The sequence below is a fragment of the Grus americana genome, chromosome 17 (genome assembly GCF_028858705.1).
Source record: "Grus americana isolate bGruAme1 chromosome 17, bGruAme1.mat, whole genome shotgun sequence".
In the NCBI taxonomy this organism is placed as follows: domain Eukaryota; kingdom Metazoa; phylum Chordata; class Aves; order Gruiformes; family Gruidae; genus Grus; species Grus americana.
Genome location: NC_072868.1, coordinates 917,226 through 942,659, shown reverse-complemented (window position 1 = coordinate 942,659; position 25,434 = coordinate 917,226). Strand labels below are relative to the sequence as shown.

Here is a 25,434-nt window from a genome sequence, read left to right as displayed (position 1 = left end):
GCGGCCTCCCGGGACATGTAGTCTGCCCGGCCGGGCCGGTGCATTGGCGCCGCGTTCTCCGGCGCCGTCCGGGAACTACAGCCGGCGGCAGCCGGCGTCTGCCCGCGACGATGGCGGCTCCCTTGGTGCTGGTGGTCCTGGTGGCCGTGACGGTCCGGGCCGTGCTCTACCGCTCCAGCCTCGCCGCCTTCATCTCCGAGCGGGTCGAGGTGGCGTCCCCGTTAAACGCCTGGAAGCGAGGTGAGGCCCGGCGAGCCCGGGCCGGGGCACCGCTCTCCCGGCGCGGCTGAACGGGCCGAGGCCCGCGGGGGTGGCGGTGAGGGGGCCGGGGGCGCAGCTGCAGGCGGGCACGGTCTGTCCCCGGCCCGGCGCCGGGCTGGGGCACGGCCCCGCGGGCAGAGGGCCGGGCTGCGGTGCCGGGGCCGGGCCCCTCCTCTCCCGGGCCCGACAAAAGCTGCGTGAAATGGCCGGCGGCGGTTGTCCCCGAGGGGAGAGCGAGGGTCGGGCAGCTGCGGGGGGCGGGGGGGGGGGGCGCGGGACCGGAGGACGGGGTGGCCATTGTGCACTTACACAAACCGGTTGTGTCACAGATGGACGAAACATGGAGGAATGACAAAATCTGGCAGTGAACACGTAGTTTCAGCAGCCTTGACTGAGTCGCTTTTGTTACGGTGTAACTGCCCAAGCGCTGTCTCGTTGTGTGGACACGACTGCACGGCTCCCAGTTGGTGCAGAGCTATTCACCGCTTCACCTTCCTTGTTCAGTTTGGGACCCCACAATCATGTTGTTACCAACGTGATTCAAATTCTCTTCTGAGGACTGCGGTACAGTTTAATCAAGCCTTTGCGGTGGTATTCATCTCTATAGCATCTGAGCCCATTAGGAACCTTAATTTATTTTAAGGACAGCCCTTTGGGAAAATAATATCCAGTTATTATGCAGGTAAAATTATTTGCAGTTTTGGGGTGGAAAACAGTGGCACAGAGTAAGAAAGGTGAAAGCATGAATGCATCTGCTGACCTGAGGGCTCTGCTCCACAGTGTGTAGCACTTCACACTTCATAGTTTCAAAACACAGCTCCCAAAAATTCCCTTGCAGCAATGGATACTTTCTAAATCCTACTTTAGAGCATCAAGGTAAGCATCTAGATAGCAAGGAGCACAATTATGATCACCGTGAAAAGTCTGGGCTGTTGTCATACGGGAACTTTGTGGCAGAGACAGAAGCTACTTCTGCAGCATATTGCTGAATTCAGAACCTCCTGTTGCTTCCTGCGGTCTCCTGCCTCATTTCCCTCTGAACAAATGGACCTGTTTCCCAATAGCTTCTTCCACCGCATATGCTGCTCGATCCCCAGGGAACCTTTGTGCTCAGCAAGGTGGAGATCCTATGGAAAAACGTGCATGCCTTGCAGTGCGAGCTGTAGGTACAAGATTGCAAAGGGTCTGAATTAAGGCTGCAAAATGTCAGAAAGTTTCAACAATGGATAGAGCTTTTAGTTTTGCCCAGTGATATGTATTCATTTCTGCTCATTTATTGTGGTTTTGGACATTTTAGGGGTCTCTACATCTAATTAGGTAAAATAGTTCAGATTCTATATTATGTTGTGATTTGTCCTCTTAGAATTAAGTATTTCTCCAGTAGAGATACCACGTATCACATAATAGGTGACTTAAAATCAGTAATTATATTACATGGGATTTATATATAGTTAAGTGCAAAACATTTCGGCTATAACATTTTTAGCTGAAACAAATAAATAGATTACAACTGACCATTCAGTTGATCATGACTAAAGAAATTTGCACGGCAGAAGGAAGAAAGCAATCAATTCTAGTTTCTAGGTTGTTGGCTTTGTGACATTTTGTGTCACCCATTCAGATGGCAATTCGACATGAGATTCTTACAAGTGTGGGTGTTTTCAAAATTGTAGTTTTACCATCATGAGATTTTTCTCTTCCCACATTACGGGATTCTAACGCAGGCGTTTTGTGTGTTTCAGTGGTCGAAGGATTAGCTCTGCTGGATTTAGGGGTCTCGCCGTATTCTGGAGCTATTTTTCATGAGGTCGGTATGCATGCTTTGTTTTAAATGTGACATTCAAGTGGTACGTTTCTTAGTCTTACTGCTTACGGCAAAGGCTGGGGATGGGACTTGGCTTGTCCCAAAGACTTCAGAGGCCTTGGAGTTGTATAGTTGTCTGTGCAATAGTCATATATGTAGCAACAAGCACAATGAGGAAATACAGTTCATCAGGGAATAACGTGTTGCTGTGCAGATGATGGACACCGTAATATTTGTTACTGCATAAGGAGAGCCCGAAATAGGGGAAAACCATAATAAGTAAAATACTCTGTTCACATCTAGATGTTTCTGTCAGCAGAAGCCAGAGCAGGGAGAGAGAGTGTCATCGTGAGCCTGAACACAGTTTACTGGATAGCAGCATCTTGAGTTTCTGCATTTGCAGAAATAATAACATTAGCATGAGCATGCAGTACATTTATTCCTCATCTTGAAAACACCTCCTTCTTCCAAACACCTAAGCACCATCCATGAATGTGAAATATGTGCTGTGATTAAACAAAATCCTTCCAGGGTTTTGTGCCCTGGAGGGGTCTTATTGATGTGAAGGTCACCTGGGGGTGAGGCAGATACTTTGTATACCTCTGAAAACTTGTTTCTCTTCAATAAATTCTCCTCCTTTAAACACAGTTTTCTCCCAGTCTGTGAAATATTTTCCCATGCTTATTCATACCATCACATTATTTTTAATGTCTTTTAAAAGAAATACATTTTCTTACAGTGAAGACTGAATTCACACCATGTAAATATAGTACTTCCAGATTAAGCTTTTCTGTCATAGGAATAATTCAGAATAACTCTTATCCTAGAAGGGAAGAGCTGTGGGAGTAAAAGGATGATAGGACTGTAGTCCTACTGCTTTATGTTTTTTAACATGCTTTCTTCTTTTTGCTTTATAAAAGACTCATCTAAACAGCAGACTGAACAGTGAAACCAGCTATGTGGGAAATACTTTCAAAAGTACCTGCAAACAGCCTGAAAAAATAAATTCTCTAGGAACAATTATTTTCTAAAGCTGTTCTTTATATGCTTTCTATTGTAACTACCACTATACTAGTAGAATTGAAAAGTTGGAATAGAATATAATTTTCAAAGTTGATGGTGTCCTTTATAAAGTGTATTGAGAACTTTGCAGGGAAAAAGACCAGTAAGTGTGCTTTGATTAATGACTTTACTCTGAAGTAACAGCATTGTAGAAGAGGCTAAGGCACATTACCTTTCGCAGTCTCTCATAGTGCTACTCCATTTTTCTAATCAAGTCGTCCGTTGTTTTATCTGGACGGTATTTCACTTGGGTTTCCCTTCTGCTCTCTTTTAGACCCCACTGATAATATATCTCTTTCACTTCCTGATTGAATACGCTGAATTGGTGTTCATGGTAAGTGCTCCTGGAAAGCTCCTCTTGAAAGCTCCCACTCTGCGAAATACTGAGCGTGACTTTCCTTCTGCTCCTGCAAGAATCAGGGACCTGCAGCCTCCCTGCAGCTCAGATTCCTGCTGAGCTCACAGTTTAATTAGAAAGGCAGCTTTGCCTGTACAAACCCACGTTCGGGCTTTCCCCTTGTTGTACATATTCCTTCTTTTTTGTGAGTTCTTGGTTAGATAAGCATCCCTGCAGAGGGACGGGAAGTTGGCATTTGGTTTCAGATGTCAAAGGTTACCTCTTACAGGTCAGAATATTTTATCCCCCGAGCCTAACCCCTGCACTGCCATGTTTCTCATTAAAACCCACTGCCAAACCCCAGGCCTGCAAAGAGACCACAAACGGGTTAGTCCTCCAAATGTCTCTTGGTGTAAACTATTCTCTGAGTTCTGCATAATTCGGGAGGACAGAAATCATATAGCTGGCTGCACATGCCACGTGGTGGAGCCTGTCTCCCCAGATCCCTGCTGGGCAGGTCTCATGCAGAGCTAATGGCCATCTGCGCTGTGCTTGTGCTGCGTGTTCAGGTGACTGTACTGCTGCCTGAAAGTTTGGGACAGCTCAAGGCGCTGTCATGCTGGATTAATGGACAGGTGCCCCAGTGTAGCCTGCGCTCTAATTAGACCAGCAATTCTCTCTATTACCCTTGCATACTTCTTTCCATGAACAATTTCTTTACCCGTAATTTCCCCATTCTCTTGTTTTGTAAACATTAATATCTTTGACACAGCTCATGGCTTCAAGGTTGAGCTGTGGTGTGCGAGCACGGTGTACATATCAGCGATCTAGTGTGCTTAGAGTTGGTTTTTCTTCTCATGAGCTGAGTCAGATCAGAGTCCTTATTCAGCGTGGCAGTACTGTCCAATATCTTTTTCTCCATTTGTTTGTTTTGCTTACAGTCAGTCTGTCTATGCCTTGCTTTTTTAGATCACTGATGTGCTAACTGCTGTTGCCCTTTACTTGGCCATCCAGGACTTCAACAAAGTTGTGGTAAGCTGACTTGCCAGTTTGCTGATCCTCTTCTCCCAGCAAGTGTAATTATCTTGTACTGAAGAGAATACATGCCAGAGGATGCAGTATCAACCTGTCCTTGTTGCAGTAAATCTGATTATATCTGGCTGATCAATAAACATGGGGACTGACTGGTAAACAACTGAGGTAGTTTAAGTTTTGTCATGGCAGTATTACAGTATGAAACAAATCGGTGTCTGTAGCTACCACACTGCACTTGAATGATGGTCATAGCAGTGTAGATTCTTTGATCTGAAAGGAGTATAAAGAATTTGAGGCATTTATGAGAATGCCAATGAAATGCCAACAAGTCTTGGGTCACAGTACACAAGAGGCGATGGGAGATTTTAGAACGTGCACTGAAAACCCACCCTTGGTTGTTGTGGCAGTTTGCAGTATGCAGAATTTAGTTGCTGGACTGGGTGTGGCAAGACTTGAGCACTCCCTTTTCTCACCTCTGCTCCTGCTACAATCTTCTCTACGTTTTGTAGCTAGAGCCTGGAATGTTTTACCTTGAACAGGGTTTGTGTTTGCACGCAGCATGAGTTAATATACAGACTGGAAATGTGTAAAGGAAGGAATAAAACCTTCCAAGGATGCTGAGGTGAGATAAATCATTCTAGTGAGCAAGGTGAAAGTCTGACACCAATTATTACTTGTCTCTTCAAATTACATGTGTATTTGGAGGTGAGTGATTCCTCCCAGCTCTCTCTTATATGTAGCTCAAAGAACGTTTTGTGTAAGCAGTGCTGTGCTCTCTGCAATCCTAGAGGGACAGCAATTCAGTACCAACATGAACAGGGAGGCTGCCTTTTCTACAGCATGTGTGTGGTCTCCAATCCAACTACATGCTTGTTCCTTGAAGAAATTACTCACAGAACTGCAGATGTGTAAAAATCCTGCGTGTGAGTCACGTTGCTCGTTGAGAATTTATTGCCAGCATCTCTCTCCTTCTGTCTCACCATGATGTAGTTCAGTAGGTTCATAATTCAGATTTCTCTTTTGTCTCCACAGAGAGCATCACAGAACAAGATAGATTAAAGAGAGAGATTTTGGGTCTGTAAAGGAGATTTGGCATAGGGGTATCCATCTTCAAAATGACAAAGATCACATACTTCCATGACTTGGTTTCTCAGGGGATTGTATGTTGAAGAGTGATTTTATAAAGTCAGCTTTTCATTGGAGATGCAGACAGGCCGTAGGAAGATTGAAAGTATTAACCTCTAATGTGGCGAATTCACTGTCAGCTGTGTCGAGAGCTAGACACAGGTGATTAAAGCAGTTCAAAGAAGTAGAGATTACCTGCTTTCTCCTGACTTCCACTTCAGTTGTTAAGTATTTGGGAAAAGAGAGGGGGTTTTTTGTTCTGTTTGTACAACACCTCACATAACATGAGTTTTGGCTCGTGCCTGGGGCTCATATATGTTCAACAGTAATGGAAATCCCCAGCAATATGAAATAATGGCTTTCCTCATCTGACAGTCTTTGCTTATTCTCCCTTGTTCAGTTCAAAAAGCAAAAGCTCCTAATAGAACTGGATAAATATGCACCAGATGTGGCTGAACTCATCCGGACGCCCATGGAAATGCACTACATCCCCCTCAAGGTAGCACTATTGTAAGTACTGCTGCTGCTGGGGTTCCTCAGCTCCCTTTGGGTTTTATTTGTCTGCTTTGGGGCTTCAACATTTGTTGAAGATTATTCCCCCCACCCGGAAATTCTGAATTTCCTATTATACAGAAAAATCCCCCCAGCCCTGAATACTCAGTTTGAAAGTGAAAAGCAGATGCTTTTCCAAATGTTTGTTGCCAACAAGTAATTTTACTGAGGCCTTCAGACTCATCAGTATAAGGTCATTAATTTGGTAACAAGAATGTTGTGTCTGCACAGATCACATCCCTGTTTATTATGCCTGTATGCTAATGTTACCAAAGTTGATTCTATGCCTCCCAAATGTCTCAGGTGTCTTTTCAGAATAACTTTTTGAGCAGTTGGACAAAATGTTTGCTGAATATCACAACTTGAATATCCCAGAATTGATTATAACAATTCAAAGATATTTTCAGGTTGTCATCTTAATAATGTGAGGTCCTGGTGTTCCTCTGTATACTAAACATTTTTTATTTTAATTTCAGAAAGCTTCAACTGAAATAAGTAATATACAAGCAACGTACTTAATGTCAAAGAATTATTTTTTTCTCTGGGGTTTTGACATGAATAAATTATTATCGGAATTATTCAGTGTCAGAGAAAGAGTTTTCCATTAGATATATTGTTATTTTTTTCTTATTTTTGTATGAATTTTGTAAAATGGTAAATTCCCCAGGGCAAGAAAGGTAGAGTGGGTAAATTGCGGACTGTTTTGTGTTTAACGTTGTTGCACATTGCCGCAGCAAAGTTGGCCTTAAATTTTACTTATCCTGCTGTAGGCTCTCTCTGGAAACACAGAAAAAGGCAGACTGGGACTCAGAGAAGTAGGAAAAATGTAAAGAGGTAATTAGGAAATCATCAGCCCCATCTACTCAGTCTGACGATCAATTTAGTTATTAGCAAAGTTGATCGGCACATTATCTTGCTTATTGTATTAATAATCCTTCCAAATATTTTTCTGTGCTTTGAACCTAGTTAAATGAGATCATTGTAATTCTCATTTCCAAAAGGAGCTAGCATCCTTACTAACTAAAGCGTGGCTGTATTCTGGAAGGCAAAGGTGTTCAGAGTTTGCTGTCTTTCCATAATTCCAATTAAAATATGGCAGATTTTCATAGCTGGCAGGTTTTGTGCTCAGATCACACCATGGTGAACATAAATGATTGCTGTGCCATAGCAGGAGTGCGCGGGTGCAATTCAACTGGGGGAAGCTCTGCTCACATCTCAGGATTTGTTTCCATCTTGCTGGCTTCTTATTTTTATTGCTTTCTCAGAGCCACTAGATGGGAATAGCAGCAAGTGTTTACTTTGGACCAAAGAATCCTAGGTCTTAACGAATAAATGCACAGTGTTTCTGCAAAGTAAGAAACATTTTTGGTAGTAATTTTTCTAGGATAGAACTTGCATTTTAGACAACTTCCCAGCTGTCTCCTTTTCTCCGGTGTGCTCTATGTGGCCACTGTGTCCAAGGCTACAATCTAAAGATCGGTTTTTTGCCGAGTTCACTTGATGATGAGAGGATCCCATCAAATTTGAATAAACAAAAAGAAATGGCAAAGTGCATCTGTTTTTCCTTTTAACATGTCTTTAATTAGATGCTGTCTCCTTTGAATGTAACTCAAGCTTTGCTCTTTTTCAGCTATCTGTTAAACCCCTACACTGTGATGTCTTGTGTGGCAAAGTCCACCTGCGCTATCAACAATACTGTCATTGCATTCTTCATTTTAGCTACAATAAAAGGTAACGCAGTGAAGAAAAAAAGGGTCTTTATGACTTTCAGTAAAGATTAGAAAAGTAGCAGAAATTAAATCAAGGTGGAACTTTACAGATATGATTGCTACACAGAAATATCTGTCTGTGTGTAAGAGAAGATAATGCTCTGCTGCTCTTTCTTTTAGAATCCCAGAATCCCAGACTGGTTTGGGTGGGAAGGGACCTCACAGCCCATCCAGTGCCACCCCTGCCATGGGCAGGGACACCCTGCACTAGCCCACGTTGCCCAAAGGCCCATCCAGCCTGGCCTTAAACCCAGGACCTTCTGTGTGTAAAGCAGATGTGATAACCACTACACTATGGAACCATTTTGTACATGAATATGCACTTAAAGTGTTGTAAACAATTTCTTTTCAAAGTGTATCTTTGAAGTTTTTATTCAAAAACGAGCAGTTGCCTGCAGCTATTATTTGGCTTTCACTCACAGTAACCTTGGTTTGAAATTAGTTAATTGAGCTTTGGGGAAGCAGAAGCAGTAACCAAAGACCCGTACTGGCACAGATGAATAGATTATGTTGCTTTTATGACTCCTCAGTGCTAAAATCTTTTAGCATATGTGATTTGTACTAGTCACAAGTTTTAGGAGTTCTCTGTTGGATCAGAGAAAAGGTCAGTCTGTTCTCTTTGTCTCCAGCAGTGCCCAGACGTTGTGAAGAAAGCCAGTACAGATTGTTTTTATTAGTCTTTCCAAAAGAAAGTTTTCCTCCAATTACTGGCTAATTGAGGCAGGAGGGGTTTTGATTTAAAAGCATTTAAACGAGTGGGGTCCATTTAATTAAACTGATTTTTAACTGTTCACTGATACCGTAAGACAAGTAGTTCAGTCACAGACAAAACTGTAGTGGCTATCCCCTGTTTTCTCCCCGATTGGGAGTGTGGCAGCCTCTAGGTTTTAAAGTGGGCAAAGAGAGGATATCAGATGATAACTATGATTTCTGGGTACCAATTCTTTGGATCTGTGCAGAATTGAACACTTGATAAAATAGAGGAGAGGGAGGTTTCTGTCTGTGAGAGTGTAGTTGAAGAATGGAGAAGGCTCAGCAGCAGGTAACCCTATATATTCTCTTTCAAAAGGTGGAAGCAGAGAGAAGCTTACCGAGTGTTTGATGTCAGTAGGGTGACAATTAGTCCAGTGCACTGAGTCAGGGTTCTTGTTGTCTAAGCTGTATTTTTACAGATGACTTCCATCAAGTGATGTAAGACTGAAAGCTGTAACCAGGCTACTGCACTGGGTGCCTGTATGTTTATTGTTTCACCTGGGACCTTTTGGACTTGATTTCTGGGGTTGGTAGTTGGGCAATGTGAGTACTTGGCACTTAGCTCAACCTGAGAGACCTCAAATAAAGCTTCCTTGATAAAGGCATTCACATTTTTAAGACCATTTGGAAAAGCAGTGCTAATCCTTTCTAAGCCTCAGTTTTGGTATCTGTAAAGTAGGGCTAACGCCACTTCATTCCTTCAGCAGCAGACTTTCGCTTGCTGTCTTTCACAGAGCTTTGCTGAGGGCCCTGACACATTCTGGTGACGAGGTTATCCAGCACATCCGGTATAACAGCTGTTTCACACAGATATGACTTATGTGAAGCATTCCTGTGCATAAACAGCAGCCAGCATGGTCTATATATAGACTGAATTACACAAATCTCTTTCTGTATGCGAATGGTAGGAGATATAAACCAGTCAGCGGTTCTTTCTAGTGGGACAATCACCTTGGTATGAGTCATTATCCGTTCAAAATGTAGTTAAGAAAATGACACTCTCCAGGACACAGTCTGCTAAAAATGCCTTTAAATGGTGGTCTGATATTTGTAAAGCCCCTGCAGAGGGTTATGCATTTCTTCCCATTTGGACTTCCTGTCTGTAAGGTTGTTTATCTCAAATGTTCCTTACAAACGAACGTTTACTTTTTCTTTGCAGGTAGTGCCTTCCTCAGTGCTGTGTTCCTGGCCTTAGCAACGTACCAGTCACTCTACCCTCTCACATTGTTTGCTCCAGCACTCCTTTACCTTCTACAGGTAGATGCTTTCTAACTGTTGGTACCTGTCATCTTCTTGTAGCTGTGCAGGGACAGTCCTCAGCTATTGAGAGGGGAGTCGGGCAAGCCTTGGGTTTCAGAAAAAGTGACTTTTCTCAAGCCAGGGGAAGTTTGAAGCCTTAATGGGGATGCCTGTGCATGGAGAGAAGGGAGCAGAAAGTCATCTACAGAACTGGCTGGTGTTTAGCTGTTCTTTGTGTCGTGGGAATAGCTATGAGGGTTTTAGACCTGGAGAATTTCCTTTGCGCTGCTGTGGGTCACTGAGCTGTGTTTGAATGAGGAGCTGTGTGTTTGAACCACCCAAACTCAGAAATGCTGATCTGGAGTTTAACGGCAAAAGGCACGTGCTTGTGAAAGTGGCTGGTTGCCCTTGTCCGTTCTCCCGCCCCGTTCACAGCACCCCTGAGTTCCGTCCAGCAGGGCTGACCTTGATCATTCACAGGTACGCAGTGCCTCAGCAGACAGACGCTGCTCCAGGCCAAGCTCGCCCAGCAGTAGGCTGGAAGGCACATCTGCAGGCAGGGTGGGCTGGCAACCTGAGGCAGCTCTTTGCTAGTGAGTGGATTCATCACCAGATTGCCCGAGTGCTTCCCACCGAGGTCTCTCAACTCTTGTGCTGATACTGCAAACAATGATTTAACCGAGAATCCAAATTAAAATGCACTTAATGAAAAGTGATCATTTGCTGGTGTTGTTCTGATATGGGAGCAAGGTGAGGCTGTGACCGATAGCAGAGGACTCTTATCCCAATTATCACATCACATGGTGATCATTTTTAGTATTCTTGCCATTCCAAAAGTCCTGCTGTTGAGTGTTTCGCCAGTCTTTCTTGGTTGTTTCTGTCCTGTCTCCCTCATGATTTTTATAGCTAATGTTAACTAAGGTTCGTTACAGCCTATTCTCAAATCTGAGCTTCAAAAGAGAATGGAGAGTCAGTTCTACTCCATTTTATTTCCCTGACTATCTGACATGAATATCTCTTTTTCAGAAATTTTATTATTATTACTCCGTAAGACAAAAACTTCTGCAGGGTCAGTGTTGCTTTTTCAGTTTGATAATTTTTAGGAGCATTTACTTTATATATTTTATATTTTGGTCTCATTTGTTCTCTTTTAAGTCAAAATAAAGTGGCAGTAAAGTACAAGCATTGTGTTCACAAGCAACAAGTGCTTTGATACGTGAATGCCTAATTTGCAGCTTTTAAAGGGGATCATGCTGGTGTGTGTTCTTTTATCCAGATTTGTAAATGAACTTTCCTACCTTCTTTATACAGAGTTAAATAGGTTTTCTCCAGCACTTTCAAATCTGTCCTGCCATAAATCTTGCTTACGTTGTTCCAGCAAGTGGCGTTAAACACACTATGACTGCAAAAATGAGCATGCTTTACACAGAGCCCACATCAGTTAGAGCTGGCGCTCTGTACATCTCCTGCCAGTGTAAACCCTAGAACCAAACAGAAAAGCCACATTGCTGACTCAGAGCTGCAGAACTCTGAGCAGTTCCCAAGGTGTTTGCCTCTCTGTGTGTATTTGTCTTTACAAATGCAGTCAGGGGACCTCTCGGAGTGAGATACCTGTATGTCATGTTATGTGACGAGGGCTTGTGGTTGACCTACCAGGACACATGGCAGTGGCAGGACTGCAGCAGTTGTCTTTGCCCGAGTAGGCAACCTTTTAGAGGGGTCCTTTGTACTTAGGAACCCATGGGATGTCCTTTTTCCCTGATTTCAGCAGAGCATGAGTGCCAGTCCAGTGGTGGGGACCTGGTATCACAGGCTGGTGGGTGGTGGAGCAGGGTGGGTTGAGGTGGGTTCATGCAGTAGAAGGCAGGCAGCAGTACAGCACTGCAAACATCTAAGATACAGGTGTAGCTGTGGGGAGGCGTGTGTAACACTTACATTGAGTGCGTAAGACTTGACTCGCTGCAAGCAGAAATGACCAGCTTAGCTACCATATTTTCAAGCACGGTTCTGGAAATACATGCAATGTATATGACTTAATTGGCCAGAGTGAGGAACATCAAGCAAATTGCGCTTGAGAGCTGCTCCTTCCAGTGCCATAGCACCAGCGTTTGATGCTTTCTTTCATTGATTTGAAATGATGTTCTGAACGCTCAGGCTTTCTTGTGGCTGTCCACCTGATGAGGAATATCTGCCTGCTTGTATTTCACTTTCAGCGTCAGTTCATACCAATAAAACTGAAAAGTAAAAGCTTCTGGCTCTACACCATGCAGTATGCAGCCCTATACCTGTGCAGCCTGGTGGTGATCATCTGCCTCTCCTTCTTCCTCCTCAACTCCTGGGATTTTATCCCATCTGTTTACGGGTTTATGTAAGTAAAAGGATTCTTACTGTTTTTTCTGTCTAGCCCTGCCCCCGCATTGTTTCTTGTGCATCCCCCGCAGGTGCCCCACTCCCTGTCCTAAGGAGTGTGTGATCTGTGATTTTACTGGCAATGCAAGAAAAGAAAGAGTGTGTGGAGGAGAGCGGACATTAGCCAACTTCTGTTAATTAAGTAACAGCAAGAATTAGAGAAGAGAGGAGATGTTTTCCGCTGAGCTGATTAGAAATGGATTTGATTGTTGAGCTACCATGGCTGTGAAATTTTCATCTCTGGAGAAATATCTGCTTGGGAATGGGCATAGGGAAGGTTTAGTCCCTTTTCTCTCTAGGTTTTCACCCCTTTGGTTTCTCTTCTGTGGATTTAAAATGTAGGTCCTCCATCCAGTAGGACACAATGATTAATTAATGTAACAGAAGCAGGGCAGTGAAAAACAGGCATTTAAAAATATTAACTTGACTTTTCTTTTCAAATTTCAGCCTTTCTGTTCCAGATCTGACACCCAACATTGGCCTTTTCTGGTACTTCTTTGCAGAGATGTTTGAACACTTTAGTCTTTTCTTCATATGCGTGTTTCAAATCAATGTGTTCTTCTACACCATTCCCTTGGCAATAAAGCTAAAGTAAGTATGTTTCTCTAGTAGTTTTTTTACTCTCAGTTTTCTGGTGGAAGCTTATAAGGCTGGCATCAGATATCTGGATCTACAAGCCTGAAGAAGATAGTTTATTTTAACAGGGCCTATCCTCCCTATCTCCCACAGTTTCAATCTTTATTCCTGTTAAATAGAGTGAGCTGAGCTCTGCTATGCAACAGAGTGGTACAGGCATCAGAAGAGAGAGCAGAAATTCAGTGTGTAGAGGTGCCTGCTCCCTGCCAGCATAAGCCAGTGTAGTCAGACAGCAAGAACTCTTGGCTGGAACTTCAAGTTCTTCATTGTCAGAAAAAAAGCGAAAACTTGGGGACATTCCTAGTGGACTGCACTGATAACGTTACCCCTCTTTCTGATAAAACCACTCATTAACACGCCTGGATTCTCAGTGAGCCTGTCCTTTTGACTTGGAATGGATACAGCCATCGTGACACGCCAAGAGAGATAACTGTGGGCTTCTCCACATAACCTCCAGAGAGGAGGTGCTGGTTTGGTGAATATGACAGAGCTGGGGAAGAGCAGCCCAGATGACCAACTGTATAAATGTATGTTGAGTTGAGGCACGAAGTTTCTGGGTGAGGGCGGTGAGCGGATGTGCATCCCCTTATACTGCTTCTCTACAGAGCAGCTCAGTCTATCCCCCCCCCCAGCACTCAGAGGCTTGTTTGGAGAGAACCGGGGCACGAGAGCCTTGTTGAGGCTGTCCCACGGTACATTTGTTCCCTTTGCTGATACTTATTTCCATTTTCCAGAGACCTTGCTGCATCCTCTTACCGTTTGTGTCTTTTCCCTTCTAGGGAACACCCTGTGTTCTTCATGTTCGTCCAGATTGCGATCATTTCTATCTTCAAGTCCTATCCCACTGTGGGAGACGTTGCACTCTACATGGCCTTCCTTCCAGTCTGGAGCCACCTTTACAGATGTAAGTTCTTTGATTGTTCTTTATCTGGAATGGGACAGGGCCTGTCCAAAAATTGTCACCACTAAACCAAGCCCATGTCTGCAGGCTCTTGTAGCCTCCTTGGGGTGTCTGGAAGAAAGCTTGATTTTTCTGGTGCTACAGTCTTTAGGACGAGGGTTGAAATTGGTTGAGGAGGGAATTTTCATGTGTACCTTATCTTCCCCCTCTCTCCAAGATTTACTTTTTTGTAAGAACCTTTTACAGTCCTGCACAAGGGATGTGGCTTGTTTAAAGTACATCCATCCTTCAAGCACTTCACTCCCATTTAAGGCTGCGCAATTTGAACACTGCTCCTGCAATTGATGGGTCCCCCAGCCTTAAAATCCTGCATCTTGCAGAGGTTCTTTGTCTTCCATGTGTTTGTTTGCTCAGAGTGAAAGTAACTGAATTATTCCAAGGAATTGTCCATTTTTTTCTTAAATGCTTCATAAAGAACCTCTTTAGCTCTTTAAATCACCTGAGAGCTTCCTCATAATTTTCAAACTCAGTCTCTAGAACCTGCTACGCTGGGGAAATTTGGAAGCACTGTGTTTTTCCTGCTGTTTCTTGCTTAAACCAACTGCTCTGACCAACCCTGCCAGGTTTTCCGGGCCTTTTACTGCCATCTTCTGTAACCCAGGCCAAGTGTGTTTATGGACAGCTAGCCTGCCTGGTGTCAGGGACATCATCAGGAGTCAAGAGACTTGGAGACCATCTGCTCTATTAGTTTCAGACTAAGGAACACTAAGGCCAAAGCAGGTGTGGGAAGCCCCAGGGCAGCCCTGAGCATGCTGCAGCCATAGCAGGTGATGAACTTCTGAGAAATCCCAACTCAGCATAGTTCAGTTGCACGTCCCAAGTGTGCAGATAAGGGGACCAGTGAGAGGGACAGTCATGATAGAATCATAGAATCATTAAGGTTGGAAAAGACCTCTAAGGTCATCAAGTCCAACCATCAACCCAACACCACCATGCCTAAACCATGTCCCAAAGTGCCACGGCTACGCGTTTTTTTGAACACCTCCAGGGATGGTGACTCCACCACCTCTCTGGGAGCCTGTTCCAATGCTTGACCACTCTTTCGGTGAAGACATTTTTCCTAATATCCAATCTAAACCTCCCCTGGTGCAACTTGAGGCCATTTCCTCTTGTCCTATCGCTAGTTACTTGGGAGAAGAGACCAACACCCGCCTGGCTACAACCTCCTTTCAGGTAGTTGTAGAGAGCGATCAGGTCTCCCCAGAGCTACTGAACAAGAAGTTTAAAAGCTAGGTGTGAATAGGTTTGGATGTGACAATGCTCCTAAAATGCCAGATGGCTCCCTTTAGCTGCAGAATCATCGGGAGTCTTTCAGTTACCTTCAGGGAAGTTGGCTGAGCTATAGCCAAGCACAGCAACACAAGTGCCGGGATGAATTATAATACTGCTGCCAAAGGACAGGCATAAATAACTCATAGAAAACAAAATCTCTTCTGGCCTAGTAGTTCCTAGCTCTTTTAGACAAAGAGTTTGAGTTTTGTCCATCTGACACACACTCACACAGACTAATGGGTTCTGACCACACTTGCACCTCCTGAGATCATGTGTTTGCCAACACATTTGGCCTGTATGAGTTTCCTCCTTTTCTGGTGCTTTCATTTCCTTACCACCTCCTGAGAAAGTATCTCTTTTCCTATGGCCCACAGGTTCGTTTTTTCCCTTTGTTGTCAGTTTGACCAGGCTAGGGAATGGTGTGCTCTGGTCTCTGAATCATGACGCTGGTGGAAAGGCCCTTCTCAAAACTGCTAGCTACTGTAGTGTAGACACCAAAAAGCCAAAATCCTCCGAGGAAGAGTGTTTGGAAGCAGGACCTAGAAGGAAAGAGCTACAAATGAGGATTTCACACTCAAGCAAAGGCAGAAGTATTTATTTTAAAGGCAAATAGAGTGGATTTCTTATAAAAGCTAGCCAGGAAATTATTGAAGCAAACTGTGAAAGATTATTGGAAAGAAGTATGTGTTGGCAAGTGCCTCTCCTCCACTGCACATACCCTGAATACCATTGCTGTTTGTGTGAGCATGGCTGCTCAATAATGCATAATTTTAACAGCTTGGTTTTCTTTTGCAGTCCTCCGGAACATCTTCATCCTGTCATGTGTGCTCATTGTCTGCTCCCTCCTGTTCCCCGTTCTGTGGCATCTATGGATTTATGCAGGAAGTGCCAACTCCAATTTTTATTACGCCATCACGTTGACTTTCAACATAGGGCAGGTTAGTAGAGTGAGGCAAACGAGGCTGCGCTTTGGGTAGGTTACTGGATCGGGCGTCCTGTCCGCAGCAGTGAATTCTGCAGGATGCGTCTGGCTCTTTGCATCCTGTGCAGTCCTGCGTAGCAGCTTCCTGCCTCTCCTTGCTCCAGCCGAAATCTGCCTTGTCCTCACCTTCTGGCACACGAGTTCTTGTCGTATTCAAGGTATAGCTTAACAATCCAACTAGGCTGTGCTGCAAGTTACAGGTCTGTTGCTTGATAGCAGAAGAAAAGCATCTCGGTGTGGCAGGACTAGGAGCACACATGAATGGAGAAGGTGAGCTAAGGGGGGAATGGAAAAAACCATGGGGCCAGACAACAGGCAAATGAGAACTGCCTGTACTCCAGGACCTGGCACCAAGTTTTCTGAGCGTTATACCTCACTGAAACATAGGGTTGTGGGCACATCAGGGTCCCAGTCATGCCAAGGCTCGCTCTTCCTGCTTCTCTCAAGGCCGTTCAAGATACGGGATTTTAACTGGCTTTAGGAAAAACAGAGCTTGGCACCCCGGAGGATGGGATTCAATGTACACAGCTGCTACAACCTTTTCTAAGTCCTCCCTCTTCTCTGTGCTATTCTTACATCCTTAAGCCTTGGCATAGTTTCACATGTGGGTGAACAGAACGTTCATTTCATGTTAAAGTTGCCTTTATTTTGAATGTGCCTCAGCCATTTGTGTTTGTCTGCTTCTCCTAAAACTAGAGGAGCAGCAGTTTTGCCAGGGGCTGAAAATCACCAGCTTGTACATCCCCCACCCCCTTGATGAACGGGGACAGACACCCATTCTGTAAAAGTGAAGGAGACTCCATGCAGGGCGTGGGGTGAGAGGGAGTACAGAGATACCACTAAGAAGGGCTTATAGGAAATTGGGAGCGGTTCATTAGCGCTCTAACTACATGTCTTGCTATGTAATGAAAGGAATAGTAAAACCTTAATTAGAGATGGCAGGTGTTGATATTCTAAGAGGATTTTGTTTCCTATCTGAGAAAGTCATAGCAGATCCTGCAAGGTCTTGTGCTCTGTGTAAATGCCGACAGAGCAAAGATCTGCTTTCTGATTTCCTTGTGAGAAAGAACTAGCCCTCATCCCCACTACCCTCAGCTCTTTCTTTTCCCATTAAGACATCTGCCAAGAAGTTTAGTTAGAAGTAAAATCAACCGTATGGATATAGCATGTCAGTACCCAGCCATGGTGTTCAGCAAAACAAGCGGACAGAATAAGCGTGGCTGTTTTTGCTCTCCCTGGGCACCTCTACCCTTTTCTCTCTGTTCTCCTTCACACTTTCTCTGCTGCAGCCTGTTTCTCTCCCAGTCCTCTGTATCCTCCCATCCTGTCCCTGAGCCTTCTCTGCAGCAGCTGTATTTAAGAGTAGCCCAAGCAGGCTCTGGCTGACAGCCTGACCCTCCCTCTGTCCCCTTAGCACTGCAGCATACTTCAGGTGAGGCTCTCCCTGGAGTGAGTCCCCCAGGGAAACGGACGCATTGCGCCAAAGCGATGCATTAAGTGCCATCTGGACGTAGGACTAGCTTGCTCTGGCACTGAAAAGGTTTTCCACTCTAGTTACACGATGCTGTTGCCAGATGGAGGAGGCTGGCGTTCCCGGGAAGGGTCACGCTACAAGAGGCTAAATGACGAATGTCCTGCCGAGCCAGCAGGTCACTCGCTGCCTGCACTGACAGCAGCCCAGCCTGCCCCTGCAGAGGCAGCTTGCCCCAGGTGACTGCTTTAGAAAAACGGCAGACACCCACTCCTGCTTTCTCAGTGCTTTTAGGCAAGGGAGCAGCCACGCTGCCGTGCCTCAGTACCACCAAAGCGGGGCTGAGGAGGGGAGGGACCTTGTGATTTCCATGTCAGGTTTCCATGTTCACTGCAGTTGTGATTTCACACTACGACGTGACAAGGAGTGTTCACAGGACCACAGTGTCTCCTCTCGCAAAGCATGATGAGCAGTCTAAGGACTTCTCAAACCCCTTCAGGGTCTGTCACAAACACGTGTCTCTCTATTCCTCTGTTCCTTGTTCTGAAGCATCACTGATGTGTCTGAACATCTCACTTCTGCAGATCCTGCTCGTCTCGGATTATTTCTATGCCTTCCTCCGGCGGGAGTACTACCTCACTCATGGACTGCATTTGACAAGGCAAGATGGGACAGAGGCCATGCTTGTTTTGAAATAAGGATTGTGCCCACCGTTCCCTGGGACACGGACCACTCTAAGGAACATGCAGAGCTTGGGGTATGTGGGGTGGGTGGGGAAGGTTCCCTGAATGAGGTCTGACTTTGGGAATGATACCTACTGAAAGAAGGGGCTGAGGTTCTTCTGGGAATTCTTCTGGGAATACCCTCCTGAGCTGCGGGCTTGGTGCAGGGACTGTAAGAGCTACAAGTAGGAGCTGCAGTGCCTCCGTTGGAGCATCTCCCTTCTTCCCTCAGCTGTGCTTTTCAATGCGACCTCAGCCATCACTCTGGGCAGTCCAGCAGGAACTGGAGGAAGTGTCTGAGCTAAAACCAGGGCTGAATCTCAGGCCTAGAGAGAGTTCAGACCATAAACTGTTTAATCACTGCTTCTCAGAGATGTTTGCTTCTCCTGGAAATTTCCCCTTCACCGCTTTGACCAGTAATGCTCCTGCTTGGCACAAGGCAATGTCTGGGTGCCCGGTGCCTCAGCCCTGGCTGCAGATGCCCCTTCTTGGTTCTCCTGCTGTTGTGAGATCTGGAAAAAATCACATGTGCCCAGGCACCGTGGGTTCTTGTGAAACAAATGGGTGACCAAGGACGAATGGCCTGTGGGAAGGACAGCTGAAGCTGCTGCCACAGGTAATAATCTTGGCGCTCAAAACACTAGTAAGAACTGGAACTCGTACTACTCCTTGTTTGTGTAGGGTAACACAGTGTGGCAGTGCAGGGCTCACACTATCCCCTTGTGATCGCTTGGGCAGCCGCCTGGGTGTGGAAGGAGGAAGCTGCCTGCCCGGGCCAGGGACCAGGAGGTGTCAAAATCTCCCCTGTAAGGCCCCAGACCAAATCCAGAAGGAGCCTTAGCCATCGCTGCTGTGGAGTTGTTGGGCTCCAGGTGTTCCACAGCAGCTTCACACTACAGGATATGCACTTCCCCGTGTTACCCTCGTGCCAGTGCAGTGGTGGTCTCTCGTGGCTGTGTGCGGAGAGCTCCGACAGAGCCCTACCCCTGGGTTCCCCCATGGCTGCCCTCTGTGCTCAGAGCTGCTGTCCCCCTGAGTGTGACCCACCGGGGCGAAGCCACAGGCTGGCTTCTTGCTCCATTGGTTGTGTGGTGGCATGGGGAAGCAGTAACCACGGTGTGAAAGCCTCCAGCCAGCTTCCCCACCAATCCCGAGAAAAAGCTGAAGAACTGGGAACGTGACGACACCGAAACCAAACAGCCTGGTACAGAGCAGCTGGGAGATCGATGTGCCCAGGCAGTTGTGTAAACAGCTCTTCTTTCTTTCTGGACAATTAAAACTTTTGCCTTACTGCACTGCTGTTAGCGCTTTGGTGGGGGGGGTGGTTAATCTGAGCCCAGCTCAGCCCCCCGCGCTCAGCCGCTCCAGCCGGGGCAGGCCGTGCAGCAGCCCTGCGCCTCCGGCCGCGGCGGGGACACGCGGAGGCAGGGCTGCTCTGGGCTGCCGGCTGCGCGGCATGGCAAGGAGCATAATAAACTGTGCAAGTTTTAAACGCTGCTGGTGTGCTCTGTGTTTGGGAGGGGAGTGAGGATGGGGAGGGACTAGAGGGTGAGTGGAGGCTCCGGGAGGCATGTGGAGGGGTTGTGAGGGGCCGTGAAAGCAAACACGGGGTGGGAGGGAGAACAAGTGGCCCTGGGGCACAACAAAACACTAACGGATGGCTCTGGGCGTCCTGAAACCCACGCCGGTGTTAAGAAATGCCCGCTCTGCACAGGTCAGCGTGAGCAGTGTAAAAGAAAACTGAAGAAGGTGACCAGCTGGGGCTATCGGGGGGCTATCCATGTTACAGCCCCACCCCTCCCACAAAGTAGAAAATAATTCACCCCTCAGGAGGCAAACGATGCTGATGGGAGGCAGCAGGACTGAGCTGAGGGGCCGTGGGTGGCAGCTCTGTCCTCCAGCAGCCGAATTTGGTCTGTGACTGTGCCAGGGCCCCCTCCCGGCCACCCACCACCTCCCAGCCAGCTCCTCCTGGATCTGCCAGGGGAGCAGATCCCAAAGTTGGACTCAAAAGTGGTCCTGAGAAGCAGTAATGATGTGAGCACTGGGGCAGCAGCACGGGCACCGGCATGAACAAGGGCAGGGCAAGGGTAGTAGACGTTGTCTATCTCGACTTCAGCAAGGCTTTTGACACCGCCTCCCATACCATCCTCATAAGCAAGCTTAGGCAGTGTGGGTCGGGTGAGTGGACAGTGAGGTGGGTTGAGAACGGGCTGAATGGCAGAGCCCAGAGGGTTGTGATCAGCGGTGCAGAGTCTCGTTGGAGGCCTGTAGCTACTGGTGTGCCCCAAGGGTCAGTGCTGGGTCCGGTCTTGTTCAGCATATTCATCACTGACCTGGACAGGGGACAGAGCGTGACCTCAGCAAGTTCACTGACGATACAGAACTGGGAGGAGTGGCCGACACGCTGGAAGCCTGGGCCAGGCCGTTGTGGCCATCATGCCACCATGCAGGCCACACAGAAACTCCTTATTTGCATAAATGGGACATTGTTATGGTGGGGCTCATAGGCTCATGGTCACGCTGGCTGTTTGGAGGGGGGGGCATCAGTGGGAAGGGGACACCCTGGGACACCGCAGCCCCTCCCTGGTCTGCAGGAGCTTCCCCAGCGGTGCCTGAGGCAGGGGTTGCCTTGGCTGGGGGTCCACTCCTCCTGCAGCCACCGAGCCCCCAACACCAAGCCCTGGCTCTCCCAGGGGTCCCGGCTCACCCGGCTGCGGGACATCGGCCCAGACTGGCTGTCCCACAGGAGGGACATGTGCCACCACATCCGCCAGGCAGGTGTTGGCAGTTGCCACAACCATTGCAACAGTCGTGTTGCTCTTTGCAACATGGGCACGACCTGCCTGTTGATCCCAAAACAAGGGCTCCCCCGCGGCCTCGGGGATCCCCGCTTGGCGATCCACAGCCTGGCCCAGGCCAAGGAGGTGATGGCCACTGGCCACCCAGTGCCTGGCTCAAGGCGGGGACGCCTGCCCACAAGTCCCAGCACCAGGCAGGACCTGGCTGTGCCGGGGAGGGGGGGGACACATCCTGGACCCCCATGAGCCGGGGCGGGCTGCCAGCATCCCCACCCACCCGTGTCACACGCTGGGTGGCCAGGGAGGGGCCGGCGTAGGTGAACATTAACCCGCGGCAATGTCAAGCGCTCCCCGGCAGCACAGCACCCATCAGCACCCACACACCTGTGATGAGGGGACTCCGTGCTCGTTACCACCTCCTGGTAGGTCCAGTGTGGCGGGGTCCCCCGGGGCAGCATGGGCGCTGGGAATGAGCTCCGGGGCAGCGCTGGGAGGCACCAGCCGGGCTGGATGCGTGGTCGGCCAGACAGATGGAGGCTCTGGGGAGAGCGAGGGGCTGGGGAGGTGCGAAGGGTGCCGGGCATGTTGGGGACCTGCCCCTCTAGCCCCGCTGCCCCCCGAGGACACCAGCACCCTGCGGGCAGGAGATCTCCTGCCTCCTGGGGCTGCCCTTGCTCGTCCCTCTTGTCCCCTCAGGGTGTTTTCTGTCCGTTGCCCACCAGTGGCAGGGACCCACTGCCCACCCACCTTCGGGCAGGGGCTGCACCCACAGCCACCCCGAGCACGCGGATGGCTGAGACACTTGTCACCAGCTGCCACCGGGACCAAGGCAGATCCCTGACCCCACACCTGGCCGTGGGCAAGGAGGGGAGTGGCTGGGCTTCACCCCCTTCTGCCAGGGCTGAGGTTGGCCTGAAGTTATGGAAGCCTCCCCTGCCACCTCTTCCTCCTCCTCTTCTCCTCCCCCTCTTTGGGTGGCCTTACACCCTTGAACTTCCGTGTGCAGTGGTGGCATGGCCTGGCAGGGTGCCCGTGCATGGCACGGTACGGCGCGGCACGGCACGGCAGGGCTGTCGGGAGCAGTGGGCAGGCGGGAGCTGGGCTGGAGGCTCAGCCAAGTGCCCATCCCTGTGGCCTTTGGGCCCCTTCACCCAGCCCCTGGACACAGGATGGGAGGCACCCCATGCAGGGGGATGCTGCTCCCTCAGGGCCTGCAGTGATGTTCCCCTCCACCTGCCCGCAGCCCGACCAGGACGAGGAGCTGCCCGTGGGATGCGGGGAGCCGGCTGGAGAGGGGCAGCCGGGCTGGGAGGGAGCCCCAGCAGCAGCCCCCGCCCTGGAGGAGCCGTGCAGGCTGGTGCTGAGCACACCGAGCAGCGTCCTGCAGGACAGGCAGCTCCAGGAGGTGAGGGACCCTCCCGCCAGCATGGGGACCCCACCCTCACCCTCACCTCCCCCTGCACCACGCAGCCACTGTCCTGCCAGGAACTGGTCCAGCATGAGGCCAGATGGGTGACACCCCCTTTTCCCAGGGACAGCCACCCCAGCAGCGTCTCTTGGGGGGGAGGGGGGGTGTGCTGGGGGGAGGATGCTCGGGGAGACACCTCCGAAGGGTGAGGATGCTTGCGAGAAGCATCCTGGGTGGGCTGGGATCTTAGGGAGACCTCTTGGGAGCAGGCTTAGGGAGAGGGTGCCTGGGACTCCTTTTTGGGAGGCTGCTCCGGTGGGACGGGGTCTCTTGAGAGGAAGCTTGGGGGGTGGGGAGGGTGCTGTCTCAGGAGGACACTTGGAGGGAGGATGTTTGGGGAGACTTCCTGGGAGGATGCTCGGGGTGGGGGGATGCTCAGAAGCAGCCTGCCCCGGCTGAGCCCACCCTGCCCCAGCTGGGCGCCCACCTGCCCCCCCGGCTGGCGCAGCAGCCCTGGCACCTGCTGTACTGCACCGCCCGGGACGGCTTCAGCCTGCGCACCCTGTACCGGTGCGGGGGCCAGGCGGGCTCCCCCGCCCTGCTGCTCATCAGGGACACAGAGGCGCAGGTACGGCATGGCACGGGGCGGGGGGACACAGCGATCCCGGCATCACCGGGGCTTGGCCCCATCCTGGCTGCTGCCGGTAGGATGGGTGTTGAGGAGCCCCACTGAGCACCGCGGCGTGGGAACCCCCCCTCTGTGTCCCCCCAGGCCTTCGGTGCCTTCTCCACCAGCACCATTCGCTGCAGCAATGGCTTCTACGGGACGGGGGAGACCTTCCTCTTCTCCTTCTCCCCGGAGCTGAAGGTGGGGGGCTGCAGGCTGCCAGCTGTGGGGCACCCCGGGGCGGGGGGGGCCGGTGAAGCCCTGGGATCCAGCCACGCTGGGGGTCCCCAAGGCGCTGGGGAGGGGTCTGGGGTGACATCATGCACTTGGCCAGACGCGGGTCAGTCAGCGGGGGCATCCTGCCGGCTGCAGTCCCCTGGGTTCATCCGGGGCTGGGAAAGCAAATCCCAGCCAGCCATGCAGGCGGGGGGGCTCAGGGAAGGGGACCCTGCCTAGCCGGACAGTGCTGGGGACCCTCCGCGCGCCAGGGCAGTCACAGATCAGCATCGGTGGGACATGGAGGCAGCTCAGCCACATCTGCCCGCACCAGTGGGGTCCGTGTGTGTGTCAGGGCTGGTGGCATCAGTGCGCAACGCTGCTGGTGGTACGGGTGGGTGGCAGCCATCCCCCCGGGGGGGCGCCAGGGCTGCCAGTGGGGATGGGCCAGCACCAGGATGGTGCCCACAGGCTTGGCCAGACCTTCCTCTGGAGAAGCAGGACACGGCGGGGATGGGCAGAGGCAGCTTTGCTCAGCAGCCCCCAGCTGTCCCTTGCAGGACGGGGACAGGGATGTGGAGGGGGATGCTGCGCCCCAGCCTGTGGTCCTGTCCCACTGTTGTCCCCACGCAGGTGTTCAGGTGGACGGGCAGGAACAACTTCTTTGTGAAAGGGGATGTGAACCTGCTGATGGTCGGTGGGGGCAGGTAGGAGCCGCGCCAGCAGCTTTGGGAGCCCAGCAGGGTCCCCAGCCCCGATGGCCACTGGGGCCACGCTCTGAGCCCAGGCTGCTCTGCGGAGCTGGGTCCAGGCACGTGCTGATGGTTTGACCCCAAAACCACTGGTGGAGGTTGTCCAGCAGCACTGGCCAGTTCATGCCCCTGACCCTGCTGCCAGCAGGCCTGCCTGCTCCCTGCCTGCAGGCAGGGTGGCAGCCCCAGGGGTGGCTGGTTGTGCCTGGCATCCTGGGCAGGAGGGCACCTGGTGGTGTGCAGGACTGGGAGGTGGCGGGTCCCCGGGAGGTGGCTGGGGAGGTCTCCAGGAAGGGAGGAGAGGGGACCCTCAGCCGACCGTGCTGCTGGCACCTTCCCAGCGGCAGATTCGGGCTGTGGCTGGACGAAGACCTGCACCGTGGGGGCAGCCACCCCTGCGAGACCTTTGACAACAAGACCCTCTCTTCCCGGGAGGAGTTCTGTGTCCAGGATCTGGAAGTGTGGGGCCTGGCCTGACCCCACCATCCTCACCTGAGGACAAAGGTGGCACTGCGGGGGGATGCTGTTGGACCGATGCACAACTGTTCACTGCCAGCACCCGCCGGGACGGTGCACAGCCTCGCCCTTGCCTCCCTCCACCCTGTCCCCACCAACGTCCCCATTTCATGTGCCAACAGCTGGTGGGGACAGCGTGAGGGGGACAGGCTGCAGTGGGATCTCTCACACACACACACACCCCCCACACACAGTGCTGCTGCCACTGTGCTGGGGTCCCCGGGGTGGCTGCAGGACCAGGACCAGCCCCCCCCCCCATGGCACCGAGTTTCTGCCTGGCTGGGACGATGCAGAGCCGCCCTGGGAGGAGGGCGTGCGGCGGGGCCAAGCACCGCAGGGTCATCAGCTGGAGGAGCAAGCTCCGAGAGCAGCGTGATGCCAGCAGGACCGAGCAAGCCCAGGCAGCCTCTGCCCCACCGGCTGTGGCCCCCTGGGCTGGTGCTGCCCGGGCTGGCAGGCAATACAGCCACCACTCCTCAATAAAAAGGCAGAGCTGCGCTCCCAGCCTCGTCCTCCTTGTGGAAACAACAAATGGCGCTGTGAAGTCGTGCAAAGCAAGTGGCGGCGAGCAGGCCAGGAGCCGTGGAGCGCCGGGTGTACCCCGTCCCAGCCAGGGGCTGTGTGCCTGCAGCAAGCTGGGGGGGTGGGCCTGGGGTGCTGCCTCAGGGGCTGCAGGGGACCCGA

General features: G+C 50.1%; 2 protein-coding genes across 2 annotated transcripts; both read left to right on the top strand.

Moving 5' to 3' along the window:
- On the top strand, positions 1-19,882 carry PIGU (phosphatidylinositol glycan anchor biosynthesis class U). Its single transcript, XM_054845699.1, has 12 exons — positions 1-240; positions 2,004-2,068; positions 3,402-3,461; positions 4,434-4,496; positions 6,025-6,134; positions 7,807-7,907; positions 9,858-9,955; positions 12,151-12,305; positions 12,794-12,937; positions 13,762-13,886; positions 16,011-16,153; positions 18,253-19,882. Exons 1-12 carry the CDS (start codon positions 111-113, stop codon positions 18,364-18,366), a joined length of 1,308 nt encoding a protein of 435 aa, XP_054701674.1. The 5' UTR covers positions 1-110; the 3' UTR covers positions 18,367-19,882.
- A 1,698-nt stretch (positions 19,883-21,580) lies between these two features.
- Positions 21,581-24,996, top strand: TLDC2 (TBC/LysM-associated domain containing 2). The gene is made up of 6 exons (XM_054845826.1): positions 21,581-21,613; positions 22,435-22,596; positions 23,075-23,227; positions 23,372-23,467; positions 24,116-24,189; positions 24,576-24,996. The coding sequence occupies exons 1-6, from the start codon at positions 21,581-21,583 to the stop codon at positions 24,709-24,711; spliced, it is 654 nt and encodes a 217-aa protein (XP_054701801.1). The 3' UTR covers positions 24,712-24,996.
- The last annotated feature ends 438 nt before the right edge of the window (positions 24,997-25,434 follow it).

Bases quoted from the DNA above. Each gene is read 5' to 3' on its own strand.
- PIGU (XM_054845699.1), top strand. From the start codon at position 111: ATGGCGGCTCCCTTGGTGCTGGTGGTCCTGGTGGCCGTGACGGTCCGG. The intron at 7,908-9,857 runs GTAACGCAGTGA...TTTTCTTTGCAG, and splicing joins CATTTTAGCTACAATAAAAG to GTAGTGCCTTCCTCAGTGCT. The intron at 12,306-12,793 runs GTAAGTAAAAGG...TTCAAATTTCAG, and splicing joins CCATCTGTTTACGGGTTTAT to CCTTTCTGTTCCAGATCTGA.
- TLDC2 (XM_054845826.1), top strand. From the start codon at position 21,581: ATGAGGGGACTCCGTGCTCGTTACCACCTCCTG. The intron at 21,614-22,434 runs GTAGGTCCAGTG...ACCTGCCCGCAG, and splicing joins GTGCTCGTTACCACCTCCTG to CCCGACCAGGACGAGGAGCT. The intron at 23,228-23,371 runs GTACGGCATGGC...GTGTCCCCCCAG, and splicing joins TCAGGGACACAGAGGCGCAG to GCCTTCGGTGCCTTCTCCAC.